Source organism: Pseudochaenichthys georgianus, chromosome 24 (genome assembly GCF_902827115.2).
Source record: "Pseudochaenichthys georgianus chromosome 24, fPseGeo1.2, whole genome shotgun sequence".
Classification (NCBI taxonomy): Eukaryota; Metazoa; Chordata; class Actinopteri; order Perciformes; family Channichthyidae; genus Pseudochaenichthys; species Pseudochaenichthys georgianus.
Window position 1 is genome coordinate 20203545 of NC_047526.1, and position 20224 is coordinate 20223768.

Below are 20224 nucleotides of genomic sequence, written 5' to 3' on the forward strand. Positions count from 1 at the left end.
GTTAAAATGCCCAACTTTACAGCAGAAAAAAACATGTTTCTCTCCCTGGCTCCATACATTTTTATTATCGATATAGTTAGATTCCACCTTCATGATTATGGATCAGAGAGTGAATTGTTTTCTAACGCGACCCTTTTATTTATATTAGGTCTTAAAGTGTGTGCATAAATTAGGGCGTGGTCACGTTGAGTGACGGCTCTGTCAAGTGCCTGCCGCTGTTAGCTTCTTGTCTCTCTTCTAGCTGCTCCGTGAAGCTACAGGGACTCTGCCTGCTCAGCTGATCCAGGAAACACAACTTGTAGCCGGCCGTGGCTGTTTGTTCTTCATGCTTATATATCGGACTATTGTGACTGTGCGGTTAAAACAGACGGTGCATGAATGCGGTAAGTACAATTCGAGTGCTTTATTTATGTGTTAATGATTTTAATCAGCTACGTAATGAATGTTAAGGCTTGGGTTAGCATGTAAGCTAGTGGTAGCTACATCGGTGCTAACGATTGTAATCGTAGCCTCCAAGTTAAAATCATAGACTGTATATATAAAGGTTAAAACGAAATAGACAAGTGTTAAGTGGGATAATACTGTTGAACAAACGGCTTCTGTTTGAGGTTGATAAAATAAGGTTACATCCTTGTAACTTAGAGATATTTTATTATGTAGGAGGAACTGTATGCATCTAAGGTTAATTTAAATTGGCTATGCTCAAGTATGTAGACAAGTTAATGTCGAAGTAGTGTATGTGAAATCAACCTCACAATAAGATGTGTGTATATTACAATTATTAATGTCATATTTCAAGATGATTACTTAGATATTACAATATGGTTGATTGAGCTGGAGTTCATTATCGAGCTTACAAGTTAACGTCACAGTCATCTGAAGAACGAACCCAAACCTTGTTGTTTTTATTAATTGCATTACCAAATGGGTATCAAATAAACAGTAAGCATTGGTAACACAACTTCCAAAGTTACAGTAAAATAAAAAGGACCCTGACTCGGACAATACACAATCCAACTTGTCCAACGGAAGAGAATCAGTTATATTGTTTGTACACATGGTACTTTACATATATATCTGTTTGTTTAAGGTGTCCAGGTGATGCAGACAGGCTGGACCAGAGAGTGAGAGACAGAACTGGACTCCTCACAGCAGTGAACTTCAGCTCAGGTACAAAGACTCTTTTTTCATACTGTACAAAGAATCAAGAAAGATATTGGTTTAAATGAATGAAGTATTGACTTGAATACACTGATATACATTCCAATAAACAATACTAAATACTAGATCAACTACACATCAGTTAAGTTGAGGGGTTTTTCCATGCAAAAAGTTACATTTAGATATTTAGCAATATGACTTTGTCATCTTTCTAATGTAATGTATTGAAGGCAAAGATTTATCTCTCAATATTGTCTGTAAAAAACGTGGTAAAAGTTATTCTTTCAGTGAGACAACAGAGCAAGCTTCTACAGTTGCACTACGTTTTGATAACAGTTAAATATTATTTTGATAATAACATATATTTCAATGTTGATGAACATCATACTGTTCATTCATAATCTGATTGTCTTTGTAGCTCATTGTTTAAATAAAAAAAAAAAACATTACAATTACAAAATAATGATATCTACAGCCCCTAAACACACAAACACACCGCTTTCATAAATAACACACTTGTTCTGCAATAATATGTTTTATGTTTCCTGTCATTTTTGTTAGGAAAGGACATGCCTGAAAGTCACGACATGTTCTCCTTCTCTGAGGGTCAAGAAGAACATCCAAGAGGAACATTAAAAGCTGATGTTATGAGATTTTAAGACCAGTACAGGACATTCACTAAGAAACTACTTTTATTGTAAAAACAGTCAGCTGATCGAATGCAGCTATTTCCACATCTACACTCCATCAGCTGATTATTTCTATTTGCCTCACTTTATGAGCTTCACATCGCTTGTGCCTTGGACCGCAGAGTTTGCAACGTCACAAATAAATGGGGCCAATCTTCAGTCAGATGTGAATGTGTAATCTAACATGTTCAGTAAGAATAATGGACGAAAGGAGAGCAAATACAAATACAGTTTATTGAAAAGTGAACCAAAAGTTAATCAAATATTTTAAATAAAAAGCACATATGGACAGAAGGTGTAAACCTATTAAATGTATAAGTAAACACATTTAGTCAAATAAAGTGACAGACTAGGCCTGTGCAGTTGGTATCGGCTTTGCCCAGCATGGGCTCCTTCATCAGCCCTGGTCCTCCTCGCTGAGGAAAGACCCTCAGTCCTCTCCAAACCAACAGACAGGACGTCCATCACACGGAGGTTTCTCCCTGAAGTCTCTGCAGCTCTCTGGACACCACGCTGTCTCAATCCGTCCACACTGAATATGAGAGGGGGGAAATGAAAATAATAAATGCTTTAGACAATAAGAAACATAAAGTTGACTGTTGAGTTGCTCAGTTTTTTTCGATTGTCAATACTATTACTGTATAACTAATATATCAGGTTAAGAGGCACATTCAAATAAAGATTGGTCTTTAAATACATTTTGTCTAAAGTCAAGGATCTAGAACTGGTACTTAGTGTTAATGATACAGTCTGGTTATTATGCTGTTTGGAGGAGGCCTCACAGGTAAGAGCACTAACTAGCTACCATCACATGTACCTTAGCTTGACTTAAATGTATTAAACGTATGGTTAAGTGATATCAAAATATAAATAACTAATGTCATGCAAACATATTAATATTTGCTTGATTCCAGAGTTGAATTTAGCACAATTGCATACAAACGTTAAGGGGTTTTAAGATTCTGAAGTATTATGCTAAAAACTCAATAACTTAGATTATTATTTATAGTTTTGCTGAATAGTTTCATGGCCGCTTACCTTAGAAACGTAAAATGCGACGGCAGTGTGCAGATGGGGAGCATGTTAGCTTAGCTTGGTAGCTTCAGCTAGCTCTGGAACTTCCAGCTGGGTGGCAGCAGGTCCCGCCTCGGCTCCGCCTCTTTGCCCTTATTTGGAGCAGGCGGGAGTTGAACTCTGACGTCACTGTTGAGCCGTTAGTGGCCGACTCCGCCTACTAAGGGCTTCACGGCAACTCTGCAGAATCCTATGGGTGACGTCACGGACCCTACGTCCATTTATATATACAGTCTATGCTTTCACACCAGCGCTTTTCACTTTCTAGCTCCGAGCGGGAGCTTTTCTGGTTCAGCTCCGGTTTCCCTTTTCAGCTCCCGCTCTGTACACACCGCACACTGGCGCCCCAGAGCTGCCCATGCTGCGTCATGACGTCACCGTTTACTGCTTGATAAAATCCAAACCGCGCGAAAATCCCTCACATCGACAACAACAACAATGGCCGATTGTATTGAAGCGCTGTTCGCTTTGGTTATCCTCTTACGGAACCAAATGGAAGGCATCGGACGACTTTACAAGGGACGACTGTACTTGGAACTGTACAAACATCACATGCGAAATGCAAGACTTCTTTGTGGTCTTCAGTATCTACTTCAACGACGAATCCGTAGGAAAAAGAAGGTAAATATACGTACTATTCGATGGCGTTAGAGCTAGCTGTTGTTAGCCTCTGCATGCGCCAAAATACCCAGCTTTGCAGCATTAATTACTATGGTATAACATTAAAACGGATTCTCAATGTTATTTCCACAGATCTTCCGATTGGTGGAACACCATCGCTTCAGACTTCTCCCCTCAGCAATTCATGCAGAATTTCCGAGTGTCCAGGGAGTCCTTTGAGTACATCTGCAACCAGCTCAGCGGCGTTTTGGGGAGAAGAAACACAAATTACCGTCGGTGTTTATCCATCAAAAAACGGGTTGCAATTGCCCTCTGGAAGCTGGCCACCGGCGGAGAATACAGGACCATCAGTCATCTTTTCGGGGTAGGCCTAAGCACCGTTTTCCTCTGTGTTCAGGATTTCTGCAGGGCAACCATGGAAGTTCTGCTTCCACTGCATATCAAATTCCCTGATGTGGAGAAGTTGGTGGAAATGGCCACTTTTTTCAACAACAGTTGGAGAGCACCACAGTGTGTTGGTGCAATAGATGGAAGCCACATCCCTATTTTAGAACCAGAAAATTATCCCAAGGACTATTATAACAGACAAGGATGGCATTCTGTTGTTCTACAGGCTGTTGTTGATGGCAGGGGGATGTACTGGGATGTGTGTGTTGGTGACCCAGGTAGTGTACATGATGCTAGAGTGCTAAAACAATCCAATCTTTGGGTGGCTATCAGTGATGGAGTGTTGCTAGGCCAAAACCAAATGGCCATCTCTGGCTGTGATGTGGGACATTACCTGATTGGTGACCCAGCTTATCCAATGAAAAAATGGCTAATGAAACCATTTTTGGACACCGGGAGACTGACCCCTGAACAGCACACCTACAATTACAGGCTGAGCATTGCACGGGCGGTTGTTGAGATGACTTTTGGAAGGCTAAAAGGAAGATGGAGGTGCCTCCTTAAAAGGAACGACAGTGAGCTGGAGCTCACCAAAATGACAGTGACTTGCTGTGTACTACACAACATATGTGAGGAACATAGCGACAACTTCATCGATGATTGCCATGAAGTTGTGTACAACCAACCCCCTTTACAGAGAATGGGAGACAAGAAGGAGCTGATGTTAGATCTGCATTGATGGAGTATTTCAACATGGGGGACCACTAATATTACTGCAGTTAAACCTGATCTATTTTGTATCATGCCTCTTACAATAAAATCACTGGATCAGACTTGAATTGTGTTTTATTTTGTATAAAAATCAAAGAATGTAGATAAACAGGTATGGACAATATTCTTATAAAAATAGTGCATACTATTAGACCAGGGGTCTCCAACCTTTCTTCATCTGAGAGCTACATTTATTCACATGGCACTCATCGGTTGAATTAAGCTACTTTTGTAAACTTGTGAAATTGCAATACCCAAAGCTTATCAAAAATAAAATGTGAGTGTGCTGTCACTTGAGCTGCTGTGCTGTGTGTGCAGAGACAGCTGTGCTAAACATTCATCAGGGTTTGGTCGCTCTCTCTTTGGATGTGTTATGAACTATTTAGTGCTAACCTCAGCTTTGTCATTACATTTGTGCTGGGTAAGGGCACAGTACATGAGAGTTATTTTCCTTCACTTTGATTTATGTCAATCATATATCCTAACTTCTTTCTAAAGATAAATAGGAATACAATAAATGGTGTGCCTTGCTCCAACTTGACAGACACATTTATTTTCGATAACACAGGTAACCATGTCATTTAGCATAATTTTGTTTAAAGAATGCATGGCAGAATCAGACTTAGCATACGAGTAGTTCATCAGTGTTTAAGTTAAATAACGCTATAGTGTGGCAACACAATGATAATGGTAACATGCTGATGTTTAGCAAGTATAATACTTATCATCTACCACTGTTTTAGTTCAGTGTTTTATCATAGTGACATTAGCTAGTTTGTAGTGGATCACTGAAAAAATAAAATGTAATAAGACATGACTTTTGACTTATGTTTATTTTACATACAAAGTATGGACAATATTCGTAAAAAATAGTGTGGAGAACATACACTTAATTATAGTATATACAGTATTTAAAAAAGAATGTATACAAAGTATTAAAAAAAATAGTGTGGAGAACATACACTTAATTATAGTATATACAGTATTTAAAAAAGAATGTACAAAGTAGTCACAAAAAAGTGTGGAGAACATACTGTATATAGCCTACTATAAAATAAGGTCATTGTTTGCTGTTGGTCTCCATCACCTTCACCATTCTGTCCAACAAGCCAAGCATTTGGCTGTTCTGCTCGTCCTCCTTTAAAGCAGTTAAGTTGTAAACCCGCAGGAACTCAGCATTGGTCTCCTGCACCTCCTGAAACATCGCCCTGCTCTGCTCCAGTAGCTCTTCGTCCCTGGCGTCACTCTTCTCCATTAACAAGAGAAGGCCAGGTGACGAATCCCGCTTCCTTTTAACTACAAAGGGAACAATAATAATGAAGTCAACACCGTATTCATGGAATTCTATGAGGAGTAAATTATATACTGTGTAATGAAATGTTTTATTGTTATTATGGCTGCAGTTGCATAACTTGAACAACTACTACATTGACAATGCCATGATAAATGGCAACAGGGAACAGTATTACCATTATGACCACTGTAAACCTTACCCTGTTTGTTTCGGCCCACTGGCTGGGTTAGGGTCAACAGAGATTCCTGGGAAGAGCTGCTTGTTGTTGCAAGAGGAGACCCAAGCATGTGCACGGGCGAGCTACACGCCGATGGTATTGGTGGTTCCGACACGGTACACTCCAAACGAGATATGCCTGTAAACACAATATAAACACAATGAACAAAAGTAGCCCATCAACAAATCATACATCGTTAGTGAGAAGAAATAACATACATTGGAGGCGTTCGCTTTCTATGCCATGGGGATACCTTTGTTTATTATTGTTAGCATTAGCATGCTAGCGCATCCGGTAGCTGTAGTAGGTAAACTTTAGCTATTATTGCCAGGTCTGTCGATAGCTACATGGTTTAGTTTATGTTGTAAAACAAAAAGGCACAAATAACACAAATCAGTAACTCACCAGCATTAAATGACTCGTCCTCCAACCCAATTGACGAGAGAGAAAGCGAATTCACTGTGGATCCCAAACCACTCGTCGGTCTGTCTCCGAGGACCGAGTCTAGCAAGTCAAAATGTGGACTTGATTTCGGACGACCGCTGCCACTCCGTCCGAGCTCTTTCTTTTGGTCCCGATAATCTTTCTTTCTTTTTTTCAATTTGTTGCTAATCTGTAAAATGCTACGGTCATAACCAGCGGTTGCCATCTCTTGCTGCAATTGTTGCAGAATAACTGGTAGTAACGAGGTAGCTGGTCTCTTCAGGGGACCACTGCTGCTTGTTAAGTTTGAGGTTTTCAATCGTTCTGTGTAAAACTGGATAAAACGCGGACGTTTTGTTGTTGTTCAAGACCTTGATCCCGCCCCTGCCGACCCTTGACGTAAGCGACGTCGCCTCTTAGCTCAAATCTCTTGCCTCTGGACCTATGCTCTGGACCGACAATTTTTTGGAGCTGGAAATGAACCGGATTCCGGAGCTAAGAGCCGCCGCCGCTGCGGTGTGAACAGGAGAACCCGGCGCTTTTCAGGCTCTAGCTCCGAGCCGGAGCTGAAAAGGCGCTGGTGTGAAAGGGGCAATAGAGAGCTCTGGGAGGGGGGATTGCTAGTGAATTTTCCGACCGGGCCACTTCTTCCTCCAGACTGTTGTTCTGCTCCAGCACTGTTGTGCTACGGCTTGGTTCGGCCCGACGCGAAGCGGAGTGTCGACAACCATATTGTATAGATATTCGTATATCACGGCCTGAAGTGAGCTATTGCATTTATAAAACGGTTACCACGTGTGGCTGGCAATGTGAAAGAAAAATACACACTCAATTTAAATAGTTTTTATTATGAAATAATGATGTTCAAAATAAAATAGTCCCTCCGTTGCCTTCTGCACAAAACATAGTGCGAGGTGGTTGCTATGCAAAAACAATAACAGCTAGAGAACATATTAGACAGACAGCATTGTCGTCGTTTAGGTGCTTTTTTTTCTGGAGATAGGCACTTCTCAATCCACTCCTCCATAGTAAGGCCACCCCGGAGGTCGAAGTTAACCTTAAATGTTTCCATTTTAAGCTTTGTTAGTTAGTTAGTTTCGTGACGGACGTAATGTAACAGTTGTAATCATATCATACCACGGTTCTCAGACGCGGAGGGATACTGACTTGTGAAAAGTAACTACAATTATACCCGGGATATACGCTCATTATATCACGACTAAGAAACGTCAGATTGCTTGATTTGAATTCTCCGTTTTATAAACATGTACTAACTGTGCTTACCCCCCCCCCCCCAAAAAATAAGTTGTACAGCGAAGTGATGTACATGTTATGTTATAAAGCCGTGGAGGGCGGTAGTTTATAAACCAAAGAGTAACCGCCCTTACGGGACGCTGTAATAAGTAAAGCGAACGCACCCGCAAGGACACCTGGCCTCCTATTGGTTGAGAGATTTTGACAGGATTGTTGCACAAAAGTTTCGAGCGCGCACAGAATAATTCTGAGAGGAGAAAAAGTTTCGAGTGCGCACAGAATAATTCTGAGCAGCAATATATCTGAATGCAAGCGTACCGTTTGAGCACAAGCAGAGCAAATCTAAGTGCAAGCAGGCACTATTTGAGTGCGAGGGCACTATTTGAGTGCGAGGACAGAGTTTGAGGGAAATAAATACATAAAGTATGCTCTCAAATTTAAATACCACGCTCTTGAATAAAGATAGGGAATAACCCCCATAGAGGAGGGGCTCTGTAAGGAAGTGGCAGATGTGTTCCGGCTGTGTATTTTCAAATTCTAGCGCACTCGAGCTGGTTTCTCCAAAATTACCTACACCACCTTTAAATCCAGTTTTAGTTGAAATGTATAACTTTTTTAACAGTTTGCTTTAAATCAAACTGCAACAAAGATCAGTCATTCTCGTGCACGTGATGTCATTTTACATTGTTATTATTGTTACATTATTAATGGATACTTCAGCTTTTTAACTACTGTGTTAATAACACTGTTTTTCTTAGTTACGTTTATTTTATTTTTAAGTTATTTATTTATATATATGTACCATTTCTTATTGGTACAGAGCAGGACATTGTTTTCCATGTTTCTAGTGTAGCATCTGAAACATTAAATCACGTGTCCTTTTTCTTTAATGTAGCATTTACTTTAATTATACTATTCATACTTCAGCACTTTTGTTTAGGCTGTAATTATAGCACTTGCCTGTAGGGGACAGAGTAAGCTATTTGTAGCACGTTACTGCAAGTGAGTCTGCAGAAGAAGACCAGTGTGAGCACATTGGTTGCTGTCTGATACGTATGTAAGTATACACTGTAGCTATAGATTAAGCTATATTATAGTGACACTTCTGATCAGAGCTGTTCAAAACCTCTATATATATATAAAATATAGTTTAGTGTATCAATTGTTTTTTATTCACATCTTACTTTCTCATTTAAGGTTTTTTCGTTCACTCGACACCACAGTGAGCATACTGATTAATAAACAAAGTTATAGCCTGCCCTAAATTAATAAAGTCATGTATGTTATTGTGTAAACCTGTTTTTTTTTTTAATTGGATCATTTATCTCATAACAATTGTTTTTTCTGCTCTCAATTTACACTGACCCCGGATCTGTTGCTGTTCACTGATGATGACAAGGTGAGGATTGAATAACTTTGAATCTATATTGTTTATTTAAGCTAGTACATCATGGTATCACAAAAAAACAAAGCACCAACATGTTAGTACATCTTCATTATTTTTCAGTTTATCTATATGTAGTAGCTAAACTTCTCACACACATCTTTGTTGTTTGTTCGCACAACAGGGGACTGTTTCCTAGCAGCATACATAGTGAAATTATTTAACACATTTAAAATAACTTAAAGGTTTTGGATAAAAAAACTTCAATAGAAAAAACACCTGTCAGAAGTGCAGAGATGACTAAAGTAACACATCCTTTACTCAAGTAGAAGTACAGAAGCTCATTGGAGCTGCCATTCAAACACTGTTGAGTACCTTGGGGTACTTGTACTACTAGTACTCGTCTACATTCTGTCCAACTCGGCACTCGAACAAGCAGCGTTCAGATTGGAAAGGTCGCACAGTACTACAGAGAGAGAGGAAAAAAATCCGGTTATTTATTTGTTATTTCTTTGGTAATATCAGATATTAATGAGAATATATCTAAAGACACACATTGATTGAACAAATGTGGCAGAGGCCTCTATCAGAAACATGGGTGGTTATATAGAGAATAAAAAAGGCAGTACAAACTCATACAAGGTCAAAAGTTTGGTTACAGAATTGTATTAACTATATTTAAAAAAATACTATGTCTGAATGATCAGCATCTTAACAGCATCTGTACCAAACTATCCATCGCTGCCCACCTGTCGGGGCCTTCTCCAGTAGCATGCTGCAGCACCGCATCCTGGCAATGCAAGAAAAAGAGAAACAAAACCCTTAACATGCGCTCCATAGAAAAGTTCAAATGAAAGCACTTGTATTTAAATAGATTTTGACCCTACACTTTCGAATGTTTCATCACCGTAGTAGACCACTGGAGGAAATCCATCCGCATTGTCCACACACCGGACGGGAAGCTGCAGAATCATCAAAAAAGGATTTTGATGATGAAATGTGTCATATACTTCTAGCTTTAACAATGTAAACACACATTTCTTTAACTAATTATCTACTCATGTACACACTATCAATGCTAAAACTTTGTAAACTCCAAAAGTTGTACTACTCGTGTACATTCTGTTCTTCGTCCAACCCGGCACTCAAACCAGCAGCGTCCTCATTCTCATAACGGTCAGGTCGGAAAGGTCGCACAGAACTACAGAGAGAGCGGAAAATAAGGTGTTTTTTTGTTATTTCTTTGGTAATATCAGATATTAATGAGAATATAACTAAAGACACACATTGATTGAAGAAAATGCAAGTAGATCACATTAAGTTGTAGCAGATACCTCTATCACAGGGGTGTCCAAATTACGGCCCAGGGGCCAAATGCGGCCCGGACCATTTTGAATCGGCCCTCACTCAGCAAATTAAAAAAGTATAATGACTTAAGTATAATAAACTTCTGCTTGTCTTATATTATACTTCTTAAATATATATGTTCAAATATATTACACAGTATTCATGTGTTAATAGGCCCAATTTTCAAATAAATTCAGTAAATAAAGTTGAAAACATGTTCTAACAAATCTAAGTTGATAAGAAAAAAGCCCAATGACAAATGTAGATAACAAGCTTGAAATATACCCTTCATATGTCCTCTTCTTGTAAGCAATCTGAGGCTCCTGTTTTAAGGGAAAACATGTATAACAGAACTTATGAGGTAAGAAACCTCACCTTTAGTGAGTGGCCCAGCCCTTCTTATATTTTTCTGTATGTGGCCCTCGGTGAAAAAAGTTTGGACACCCCTGCTCTATCAGAAACATGGGCAGGTACCTTTACAGTCTATGGTAGGTACATACAAAATAAACAAAGGCAGTCAAAATACATACAAGGTCAAAAGTTTGATTATAACCAGTTACAGAATTGTGTTACATTTGATTTACTATATTTAAATAAACCAATATAGAAATGTGTTATGTCTGAATGATCAGCTTCTTAACAGCATCTGTACCAAACTATCCATCGCTGCCCACCTGTAGGGGCCTTCTTCAGAAGCATGCTGCTGCGCCGCATCCTGGCCATGCAAGAAAAAGATAAACAAAACCCTTAACATGCGCTCCATAGAAAAGTTCAAATGAAAGCACTTGTATTTAAATAGATTTTGACCCTACACTTTCGAATGTTTCATCACCGTAGAAGACCACTGGACGAAATCCATCCGCATTGTCCACACACCGGACGGGAAGCTGCAGAATCATCAAAAAAGGATTTTGATGATGAAATGTGTCATATACTTCTAGCTTTAACAATGTAAACACACATTTCTTTAACTAATGATCTACTCATGTACACACTATCAATGCTAAAACTTTGTAAACTCCAAAAGTTGTACTACTCGTGTACATTCTGTTCTTCGTCCAACCCGGCACTCAAACCAGCAGCGTCCTCATTCTCATAACGGTCAGGTCGGAAAGGTCGCACAGAACTACAGAGAGAGAGGAAAATAAGGTGTTTTTTTGTTATTTCTTTGGTAATATCAGATATTAATGAGAATATAACTAAAGACACACATTGATTGAAGAAAATGCAAGTAGATCACATTAAGTTGTAGCAGATACCTCTATCACAGGGGTGTCCAAATTACGGCCCGGGGGCCAAATGCGGCCCGGACCATTTTGAATCGGCCCTCACTCAGCAAATTAAAAAAGTATAATGACTTAAGTATAATAAACTTCTGCTTGTCTTATATTATACTTCTTAAATATATATGTTCAAATATATTACACAGTATTCATGTGTTAATAGGCCCAATTTTCAAATAAATTCAGTAAATAAAGTTGAAAACATGTTCTAACAAATCTAAGTTGATAAGAAAAAAGCCCAATGACAAATGTAGATAACAAGCTTGAAATATACCCTTCATATGTCCTCTTCTTGTAAGCAATCTGAGGCTCCTGTTTTAAGGGAAAACATGTATAACAGAACTTATGAGGTAAGAAACCTCACCTTTAGTGAGTGGCCCAGCCCTTCTTATATTTTTTCTGTATGTGGCCCTCGGTGAAAAAAGTTTGGACACCCCTGCTCTATCAGAAACATGGGCAGGTACCTTTACAGTCTATGGTAGGTACATACAAAATAAACAAAGGCAGTCAAAATACATACAAGGTCAAAAGTTTGATTATAACCAGTTACAGAATTGTGTTACATTTGATTTACTATATTTAAATAAACCAATATAGAAATGTGTTATGTCTGAATGATCAGCTTCTTAACAGCATCTGTTCCAAACTATCCATCGCTGCCCACCTGTAGGGGCCTTCTTCAGAAGCATGCTGCTGCGCCGCATCCTGGTCATGCAAGAAAAAGACAAACAAAACCTATAACATGCGCTCCATAGAAAAGTTAAAATTAAGGCACTTGTATTTAAATAGATTTTGAGCCTACACTTTAAACTAAATGGTGAAAAAACATACTTGTTGATAATAAAAGTCGAATGTTTCATCACCGTAGACGACCACAGGAGAAAATCCCTCCGCATTGTCCACACACTGGATGGGAAGCTGCAGAATCATCAAAAAAGTATTTTGATGATGAAATGTATCATATACTTCCCATATTTCCTATTTAACTAAGCTTAACAATGTAAACGCCAATTGCTTTAACTAATTATCAACTTGTGTACATGTTAGCAATGCTAAAGCTTTATACGGTACAGAATGAAACAATACACCATGTGAATCCCCATCCAAATACAAACAGTAACTCCTCAAACTGAACAACTTCCTCATACTTTACCAACTACTTTGCAAATGTATGATTATTTAATCCTACAATCCTACTTACGCGAAGCGATGCCATTATAGCTTCTTGTTGTGTTGGAGCTTTTGGAACGTGATTTGTTGAACCTCGCGAGACTTGCGAGAGTTGTATCCGATGTTGGATAAATTATTGTACAGCAGTGTTGAAACCTCCAAAATGTTATTTATTATAAAAAGAGGAATATTTTTGATTTATCCAACAAACATGAGACATAAGCCATTTATAATTTTTAAAACAACCCTCATTGGACAAGAGAACCTCTCCCTCTATTAGAAATACCAAAACTACTTGATGTTGACTGCACTTTTACACAGTACTTCTATCAAATACAAAATGTGTTAATTTGAATTTCTCCTCCTAAAGTTTTCCAACAGTTGGTTCCAACTGTGAGTTAGACCTCTCGGGGGTCTAATTGATCCCAAACATTTGTAACATTACCATGTAATACAGCATACTATACATTTATTTGTACATACAATCCTTTTTGCCAAAAACATAGTATACCTTTGTCTTGATATCCTTGAACAAATCGACGATTAGACAATCCCTTCATTCGTGTTGGTCTTCTTCAGTCTAATGATCCAATTGAGAGAAATGACCGATAAGTCATTTTCCGGGATGTTGAAAATCACTACTTCAGCAAATACGCTCGTACTTCTCCAGAGCAATTCAAAGATGAGCAAATTCATCAGTTTCAGTTCTCAATTTGAACTTCCCAATGGCGATCATGACATCCAACTCTCTGCATCTAAACACAAGCACATTGAGAAAACAGTTTGACTACAGGAGGAAACACATTTGCCTTTATGGAAATCTCTTCTATGTGAACATAATTAGATGTCCTCTGTTCAAGTCACACTTCCTGTCCAGCCAGTTCTTGTGTAAGGTACAACGTTTGGAGAAAACACACCCTGTTGTTTTTACACACATAGGGAGGGTATACATGCACACACATGCAGATAGGAGAGGTGGCAGAGCAGAGAGGCTGCCAGGCAGTTTCGAGGTGTGGTGCCTTGCTCTACCATCTCATATGACGCACACCTGCACACTTGCTCGCCTGTTCCACTCTTCGTTTTCCGAATGCCAGGAAGTGTTCTTGCCTCGCTTCTGAAGCAAGACGCTCGGAAGACATGTGCTACCAAGCAAGCGTACTCGACATTGAGAAACACCCGGAGTCTTAGTCAGCTGCCACATCAACTCAAATCTCGACAGCCCAAGTCCCAGTGCCCCCTAGCCTCATTTTCCCACCAATTAGCAACCGCCGTTTTTATGAAACATAGAAGCTTCAGACATTCATAAGTGGGGTATTTACTGCCATATTTTGCTCGGCACGCTTAAAGAGAGCTCCGCGCTATAGTGGAAATGTGCCATTACACTACAAGACAGGCCGGGGCTTGTCATGCTAACATGTCAACTTCATTCATTCACTTTCCGTTTTACTGATGTTAATCGCTATAAGCTGCTCTCTCTCGTCTCCTCTTCACAACTACACTTTTCGAGGCACACGTACTTACAGCCAATCAGCTCTGAATTATGAGATGACGTTTTGGTGGGGTTGCCAGCACTTTGCCCCACTTGTGATTTTTTTTGCCGCACACATTGAATACAAAAAGACTGAGCATGCGCAGTGTAGTTTTTACAGCACAGGTTCATTTCTACAGCGAGAGAGAGGGGCAGCCCGGGGCTTGCCCCACATCGCTCAACACGGGTTAATAGGCACACTGTGGACACTAATCAGAAGAACGCAGTCCGAAGCAGCAATGTAGAGACCGCTAAACATGATCTTAAAATATATTTGAACATGTATTTTATACATATTTTTGGAATTATTGTTTTTATTAATTTCTGCAGCCCCACCTGCTGTCAGCAGAAATTGACAAGTCGCCACTGTACATGTCCTTGTAACAGATGTTAGCATTACATTTTCTTTTTATATATATATCGTTTTTTACATTACATGAAACTCTTTTCTTGTTCATTTGTATTAGACTTTGTTGTAATTATTACAGATAATCTCAGCATAATGTCTCTTACAATTATTATAGTCTACTATTTATTTTTAAGACAATACTACCTGGAAAAAATAAAAGTATGTATCTTACTCTTTCAACAATTATCAGAAATCATTGTTGAGAGCACCTTTTACCCACCACTACTCTTCCCAAATCTAAAATGATTCTATTTGATTTTACCTCACTGAATAATTTTCTAAAAGCCAGTTGTCAAATGTCTTTAAGGTCTAATTTACCCAAAATATAAATGGGGATGATAAAACTATTGCCTACTTGATTGTCTGTAAATTACTTTACCCCAAAAGATTGGCCTACCTTTTGCATAAGATCCGTACAAAATGTTGATTAGACTTTCCCGTTCATGTTGGTCTTCTTTTGTCAAGTGTCTCAACTGAGAACAATTCCAGATCAGTAACGTGGTTATGATTCATACCATCTAAACTCATACACACCCTAAATAGAGGATAAGTAATAGTCTGGAATAAAAATAATGTTGTGTACTTCCTCAAATACTTTTACACAGACAGTTAAGGGTCAGCCAAATCCGTTGTTCTTAACCCTCAAATCGTTTTGACAAACAAGAACGTACAATTTGATAATTATTTCGTAGGAAATGTTGATAGTGTATAGCAGGGGTCAGCAACCTTTTTGATATGAAGTGCCATTTTTTTATCAGCGTGCCGACGATCGTGAATTGGGGAAGCATTATGTGGACCTGTCAGTGCAACTTACATGATGCCGAATTTAACAAACAACTTTAAATAATTGGTTTGAACAGCGTAATAATAAGGACGATCGTCCGTTCTGTGATTCTCCAGAACACAGATGGCCAGTTCGCCCCTTTGTAGCATATTATTTCGATGAGAGATGAGCAGATCACCACTGGGCTTTCAACTAAAGACACAGCCACGCAAAAACTGCGGCATTTGTACAGCTCCTTATGGGTACTGCAATTTGTGAAGTGCTTTCCTCTGTGGTGAAACGATCAGCACTGCACCACGGAGGAAAGCGGCAGAAAGTCGCCTGGAGTTAAAGAGAGCGGGGCTGCGTTGTGTGCATGGCTTCCTTCTGCAGGCCGTTGCAATGCCGACCCCTGATGTATAGGTAGTAGGGATGTGCATCTCCATCACTGAGGCCGATGTGATGCGTATCTTGATACGTTTCCACGATACGATACATTAACGATACATTTGAAACACCAGGCTATGCGATACACGATTCACCCCTGTTGCGAATTGCGATACAGTTCGATACGATTTGATTCAAGGATTCAACACGATGCAAAATAATGATACTTCAATATGGTACGACAGAGGATTTTTGTTTTATTCCTATTTGCAGCAAATCATAAATTAACAAAAAAGTGCTTACATGTTTGGTACTGCACATCCCATCATGCTGTTTATGTTTTACCTTTTTTTACCTTAAAAAACTCTTCAGAGTACAGTACAATTGTATAACACCTCACAGTTAAACAATTTAAGGATGCATTGCTCATGATTAACAATATGCAAATAACAACAACCATAGTGCAATGCCCATACAACTGCCAGCCTGATGTGCTTAACACTCATTCATAGGCTAACTCACCAGTGAGCAGAAAGCAGTAATTTCTATATGAGCAATAAAGAATACAAATAACCTTTCACAAACAGCTCTATCATAACTGCTTACAGTAAGTAAGACATTTAAACTATTATTGGCAGTCACACCTGACAGAACACCTCACTGAGTGATTTAACACTTATGTCTTACTTTCAGGTTTTACTTTTCAGCCGCAGACCCCATGTCGCCTCTTTATGTGCGTCGCTAAGTTCCTCGTACTACTTGTGTACTTTATAGCGGCTCGGCATCGTTTACAATTTGCGAGCGATTTTTCAAGTTGACCGTCTTTCTTGAAAAATCCGAAGTGTTGCCAAACGTTTGATTTGTAGGTATTTTTCGGTGCGCTGTGTTTCTCTTTCTCCTCGACTTCCATGTGTGTTGATAACTGAGACTTTCGGCCTCCGTAGTGCAAAGCAAAGATCAAACATTGTCTCTGCTGAGTGCTGACAGGATGAGGATATTATATGAATGAATCGGTTTTTCACCGATGCAAAGACGGTACAATCGATGCGAATCGGTGAATCTTAACATCCCTAATAGGTAGGGTGAATTGCCCTAATTTGGGACACTCCCTAATGTGGGACACCTATAAGCTCAAGTGGGTGTAGGTCTTCCTGTCATGTGACCACAGCTTGTGTTAACCCATAGTTTAATTGACTCATTTGTTTGAGGAAGACCTACAGTACACCCACTGGGGCTTAGGTGTCCCACATTAGGGAGTGTCCCATATGGGGCAATTCACCCTAGTATATTACCAAATGTATTTAGCTTAAAGGTGGGGTAGGTAATTTTGGAGAAACCAGCTCGAGTGGCTAGAATTTGAAAATACACAGCTGGAAGAAATCTGCCACTTCCTTACAGAGCCCCTCCTCCAACACACATGAACGCGCACATGACCAATGAGGGCACGAGATAAGTTTGTGCACAGATGGAAGGCTGACAGGCAGGTAGGCCATCCAGTTATTTTAGCCGGGTCGGCTAAAATGATTGGTCGTGCTTTTTACAGTATTACGGCTTCCACAGATGACATTTTTAAGATATGTATTGCTATCGGGATGTTAAGAGCATTCCATGGAATATAACAAAAAGTGTATCTCGAGCCGGTTTCTCAAACTTACCTACCCCACCTTTAAGTGGTTTGCACTCTGAAAAATAAGGAGTCTTGAAAGGTATGAACATATTTTTATTTTAGTATTAAGGGTCCTGCATCCATTATCCAGATCACGCAGTAAACCATGCAGCTGTCCCTTGGGAAGGAGCCCACATTCCGAGATCCTTCATTGTGTATTTGTTATCATGCAATGTTGTAAATGATTAAGTGTAGCACAGGATTATTTTTTTTAAATATCTTGGAAAGTTTTTGTCACAGTCTGCTCCCTCACTCACCTATTTCTGCATTAGCATTTCTCAGTCACCTTAGTCACCTGGTAGTCACACCCTGTTTCTCTCTCATTCTCTGTTACACCCATTAGCTCCACTAGTATATAGGCCCCCTTCACTCTCACCTCAGTGCCAGATCGTACTTTGCAGCATGCATTTATTTCCAGCATTACCTCCCAGATTGCTCTCCCGGTTTCGACCTTGCCTGTCCCTGACCAGCCTGTACCCGGACTATTCTGCCTCGCCTGCTCCCTGACCCTGACTGTACCTGCGTCTCCCGTCTTGCCTACTCCTGGAACCCTCGCCTGTCCCCGACCAGCACTTTGCCTTCTGTCTGCCGGTTTGTCTTACACCAGAACTTTTCTATGGAAACAAGTTTTAATAAAGCTGGTTACCGACTTGCCCTGGTCTCCCGTGTGTGGCATGTTGGTTCTCAGCTCGTTCTCGACAGTTTTTCTTATTCACTTACTTAATTAATTACATTTGAAGATTATTACCACTCTCATATCTTAATAATGATGGGTTTTCTCTATCCAAACAAACATGATGATCCTAAGAAAATTCTGTTATGTGATTGAGTCTTGTCCCAGGACCAGTGACTTTCTAGAGTCTCAATTTGCCAATTTATGTAGAGTGTTGGCTGTAGGTGCCTTCATTCATCTTTTTGCCCTCCTCCTCCTCCTCCTCCTCCTCCTGAAGACTGTGGGAAAAATAATGGGAAGTTTAGAATGACTTGATAGCACTGATCTTGGTCACTGGCAGTGGCGTCGCCTGGCCTGGGCCCCGAATGTTTTTTCTGTAGCCCCGGACAATTCTCCATCAATAATATAATGCATTCACCGTGCTTTACGTGAACCTCATCATGACACAAGAGAGGACGGCAGAGCTGTAATTTCCTGTGTTCAGTGAATGCAACAGAGGCAATCAATCAATCAATGTTTATTTATATAGCCCAATATCACAAATGTTACATTTGTCTCAGTGGTCTTCACAGTGTGTACAGAATATCAGTATGACAATACGACACCCTCTGTCCTTAGACCCTCACACCGTACAAGGAAAAACTTCCGAAGAAAACCCACAGTTTAAAGGGAAAAATGGGAGAAACCTCAGGGAGAGCAACAGAGGAGGGATCCCTCTCCCAGGACGGACAGACGTGCAATAGATGCCGTGTGTAAATTGAAAAGATAATACATTTGCAACATAGGTAGTCCAAATGTTTGGAAATGCATGTGTGTATAATAGGAAGATGAATCCACGAGGATATCCATCCAGGACCGATGATCCAGGACCACAGCCACGACTCGCGATCCAGGACACAGGACCGCAGGATCATCCATGACTCCGGATCCCAGCGTATATAGACACCAAAAAGAAAGAAATTTGGGGAAGCTGGGTTAATCGGAATATGAGAGTACACAGGTATAGACAGAAAGAAGGAAGAAGTAAGATGTCCCCCGACAAACTAAGCCTATATCAGCAAAACTAGGGGCTGAATCTAATCAGCCCTAACTATAAGCTTTATCAAAAAGGAAGGTCTTAAGCGCACTCTTAAAAACGGATACGGTGTCTGCCGCCCGAACACAAACTGGAAGCTGATTCCACAAATGTGGAGCTTGATAAGAAACAAACAGCAACCTCCCAAAATGCACTACTTCCACATAATTGACCAAATAGTGGTAAAGATATGTTCATTTCAGCTTACACATTTGTTTTCAAACGTACACGTATTACTTCGTTATCGCTAGACGCCATGTTTTTACTTCCGTCTTCCGTTCATTCAATTTTAAGGTGTGGTTTCATTGGACCATGCGAGTGTTGCATTTTGTATCGGATATCGAATACATGATTGAACAGCAAAATGCAGTTTAAAAAAAATAATAACACAAAACCTTTTCCTTGTCTGTTAATTGTTTGTTTTTCTATATATTTGTGTCAGTCTTTTTTCTTTATTATAGAATATCTGGTTAATTTTCTACAATCCTAACTTTTATTCAAATTCAATAATACTAACTTTGAGATATATATATATATATATATATATATATATACAGTATATATATATATATTAAATTATCTCCCAATTCTATTACAGAACATACACTTCTACTCTTCTACTTTAAAGCACCTTTCCAACAAGGTATT

The 20224-nt window shown here is 39.5% G+C and overlaps 3 protein-coding genes across 3 annotated transcripts; 1 reads left to right on the plus strand and 2 right to left on the minus strand.

Moving 5' to 3' along the window:
* Positions 1 to 3164: 3164 nt before the first annotated feature.
* LOC117440323 (uncharacterized) lies at positions 3165 to 4735 on the plus strand. The gene is made up of 2 exons (XM_034076641.2): positions 3165 to 3545; positions 3678 to 4735. The coding sequence occupies exons 1-2, from the start codon at positions 3283 to 3285 to the stop codon at positions 4669 to 4671; spliced, it is 1257 nt and encodes a 418-aa protein (XP_033932532.2). The 5' UTR covers positions 3165 to 3282; the 3' UTR covers positions 4672 to 4735.
* Positions 4736 to 5585: 850 nt separating this feature from the next.
* LOC117440204 (uncharacterized) lies at positions 5586 to 7851 on the minus strand. Its single transcript, XM_034076498.2, has 3 exons — positions 6620 to 7851; positions 6197 to 6352; positions 5586 to 5999 (listed from the first exon to the last, which is right to left on the minus strand). The coding sequence occupies exons 1-3, from the start codon at positions 6861 to 6863 to the stop codon at positions 5764 to 5766; spliced, it is 636 nt and encodes a 211-aa protein (XP_033932389.1). The 5' UTR covers positions 6864 to 7851; the 3' UTR covers positions 5586 to 5763.
* Positions 7852 to 9302: 1451 nt separating this feature from the next.
* On the minus strand, positions 9303 to 14107 carry LOC117439641 (uncharacterized). The gene is made up of 11 exons (XM_034075625.1): positions 14036 to 14107; positions 13587 to 13601; positions 12737 to 12823; positions 12570 to 12610; positions 11667 to 11748; positions 11435 to 11509; positions 11297 to 11337; positions 10387 to 10476; positions 10163 to 10237; positions 10003 to 10065; positions 9303 to 9741 (listed from the first exon to the last, which is right to left on the minus strand). Exons 1-11 carry the CDS (start codon positions 14105 to 14107, stop codon positions 9669 to 9671), a joined length of 714 nt encoding a protein of 237 aa, XP_033931516.1. The 3' UTR covers positions 9303 to 9668.
* Positions 14108 to 20224: the final 6117 nt, after the last annotated feature.

Coding starts and splice junctions, on each gene's coding strand:
- LOC117440323 (XM_034076641.2), top strand. CDS start 3,283: ATGCTGCGTCATGACGTCACCGTTTACTGCTTGATAAAATCCAAACCG. Junction 3,546..3,677: donor GAATCCGTAGGAAAAAGAAG/GTAAATATACGT, acceptor TTATTTCCACAG/ATCTTCCGATTGGTGGAACA.
- LOC117440204 (XM_034076498.2), bottom strand. CDS start 6,863: ATGGCAACCGCTGGTTATGACCGTAGCATTTTACAGATTAGCAACAAA. Junction 6,353..6,619: donor GGACGAGTCATTTAATGCTG/GTGAGTTACTGA, acceptor TTGTGTTTACAG/GCATATCTCGTTTGGAGTGT. Junction 6,000..6,196: donor AGTGGGCCGAAACAAACAGG/GTAAGGTTTACA, acceptor TTCCCTTTGTAG/TTAAAAGGAAGCGGGATTCG.
- LOC117439641 (XM_034075625.1), bottom strand. CDS start 14,107: ATGGTAGAGCAAGGCACCACACCTCGAAACTGCCTGGCAGCCTCTCTG. Junction 12,611..12,736: donor TCGACTTTTATTATCAACAA/GTATGTTTTTTC, acceptor TTGCATGACCAG/GATGCGGCGCAGCAGCATGC. Junction 10,238..10,386: donor GAAGAACAGAATGTACACGA/GTAGTACAACTT, acceptor ATGATTCTGCAG/CTTCCCGTCCGGTGTGTGGA.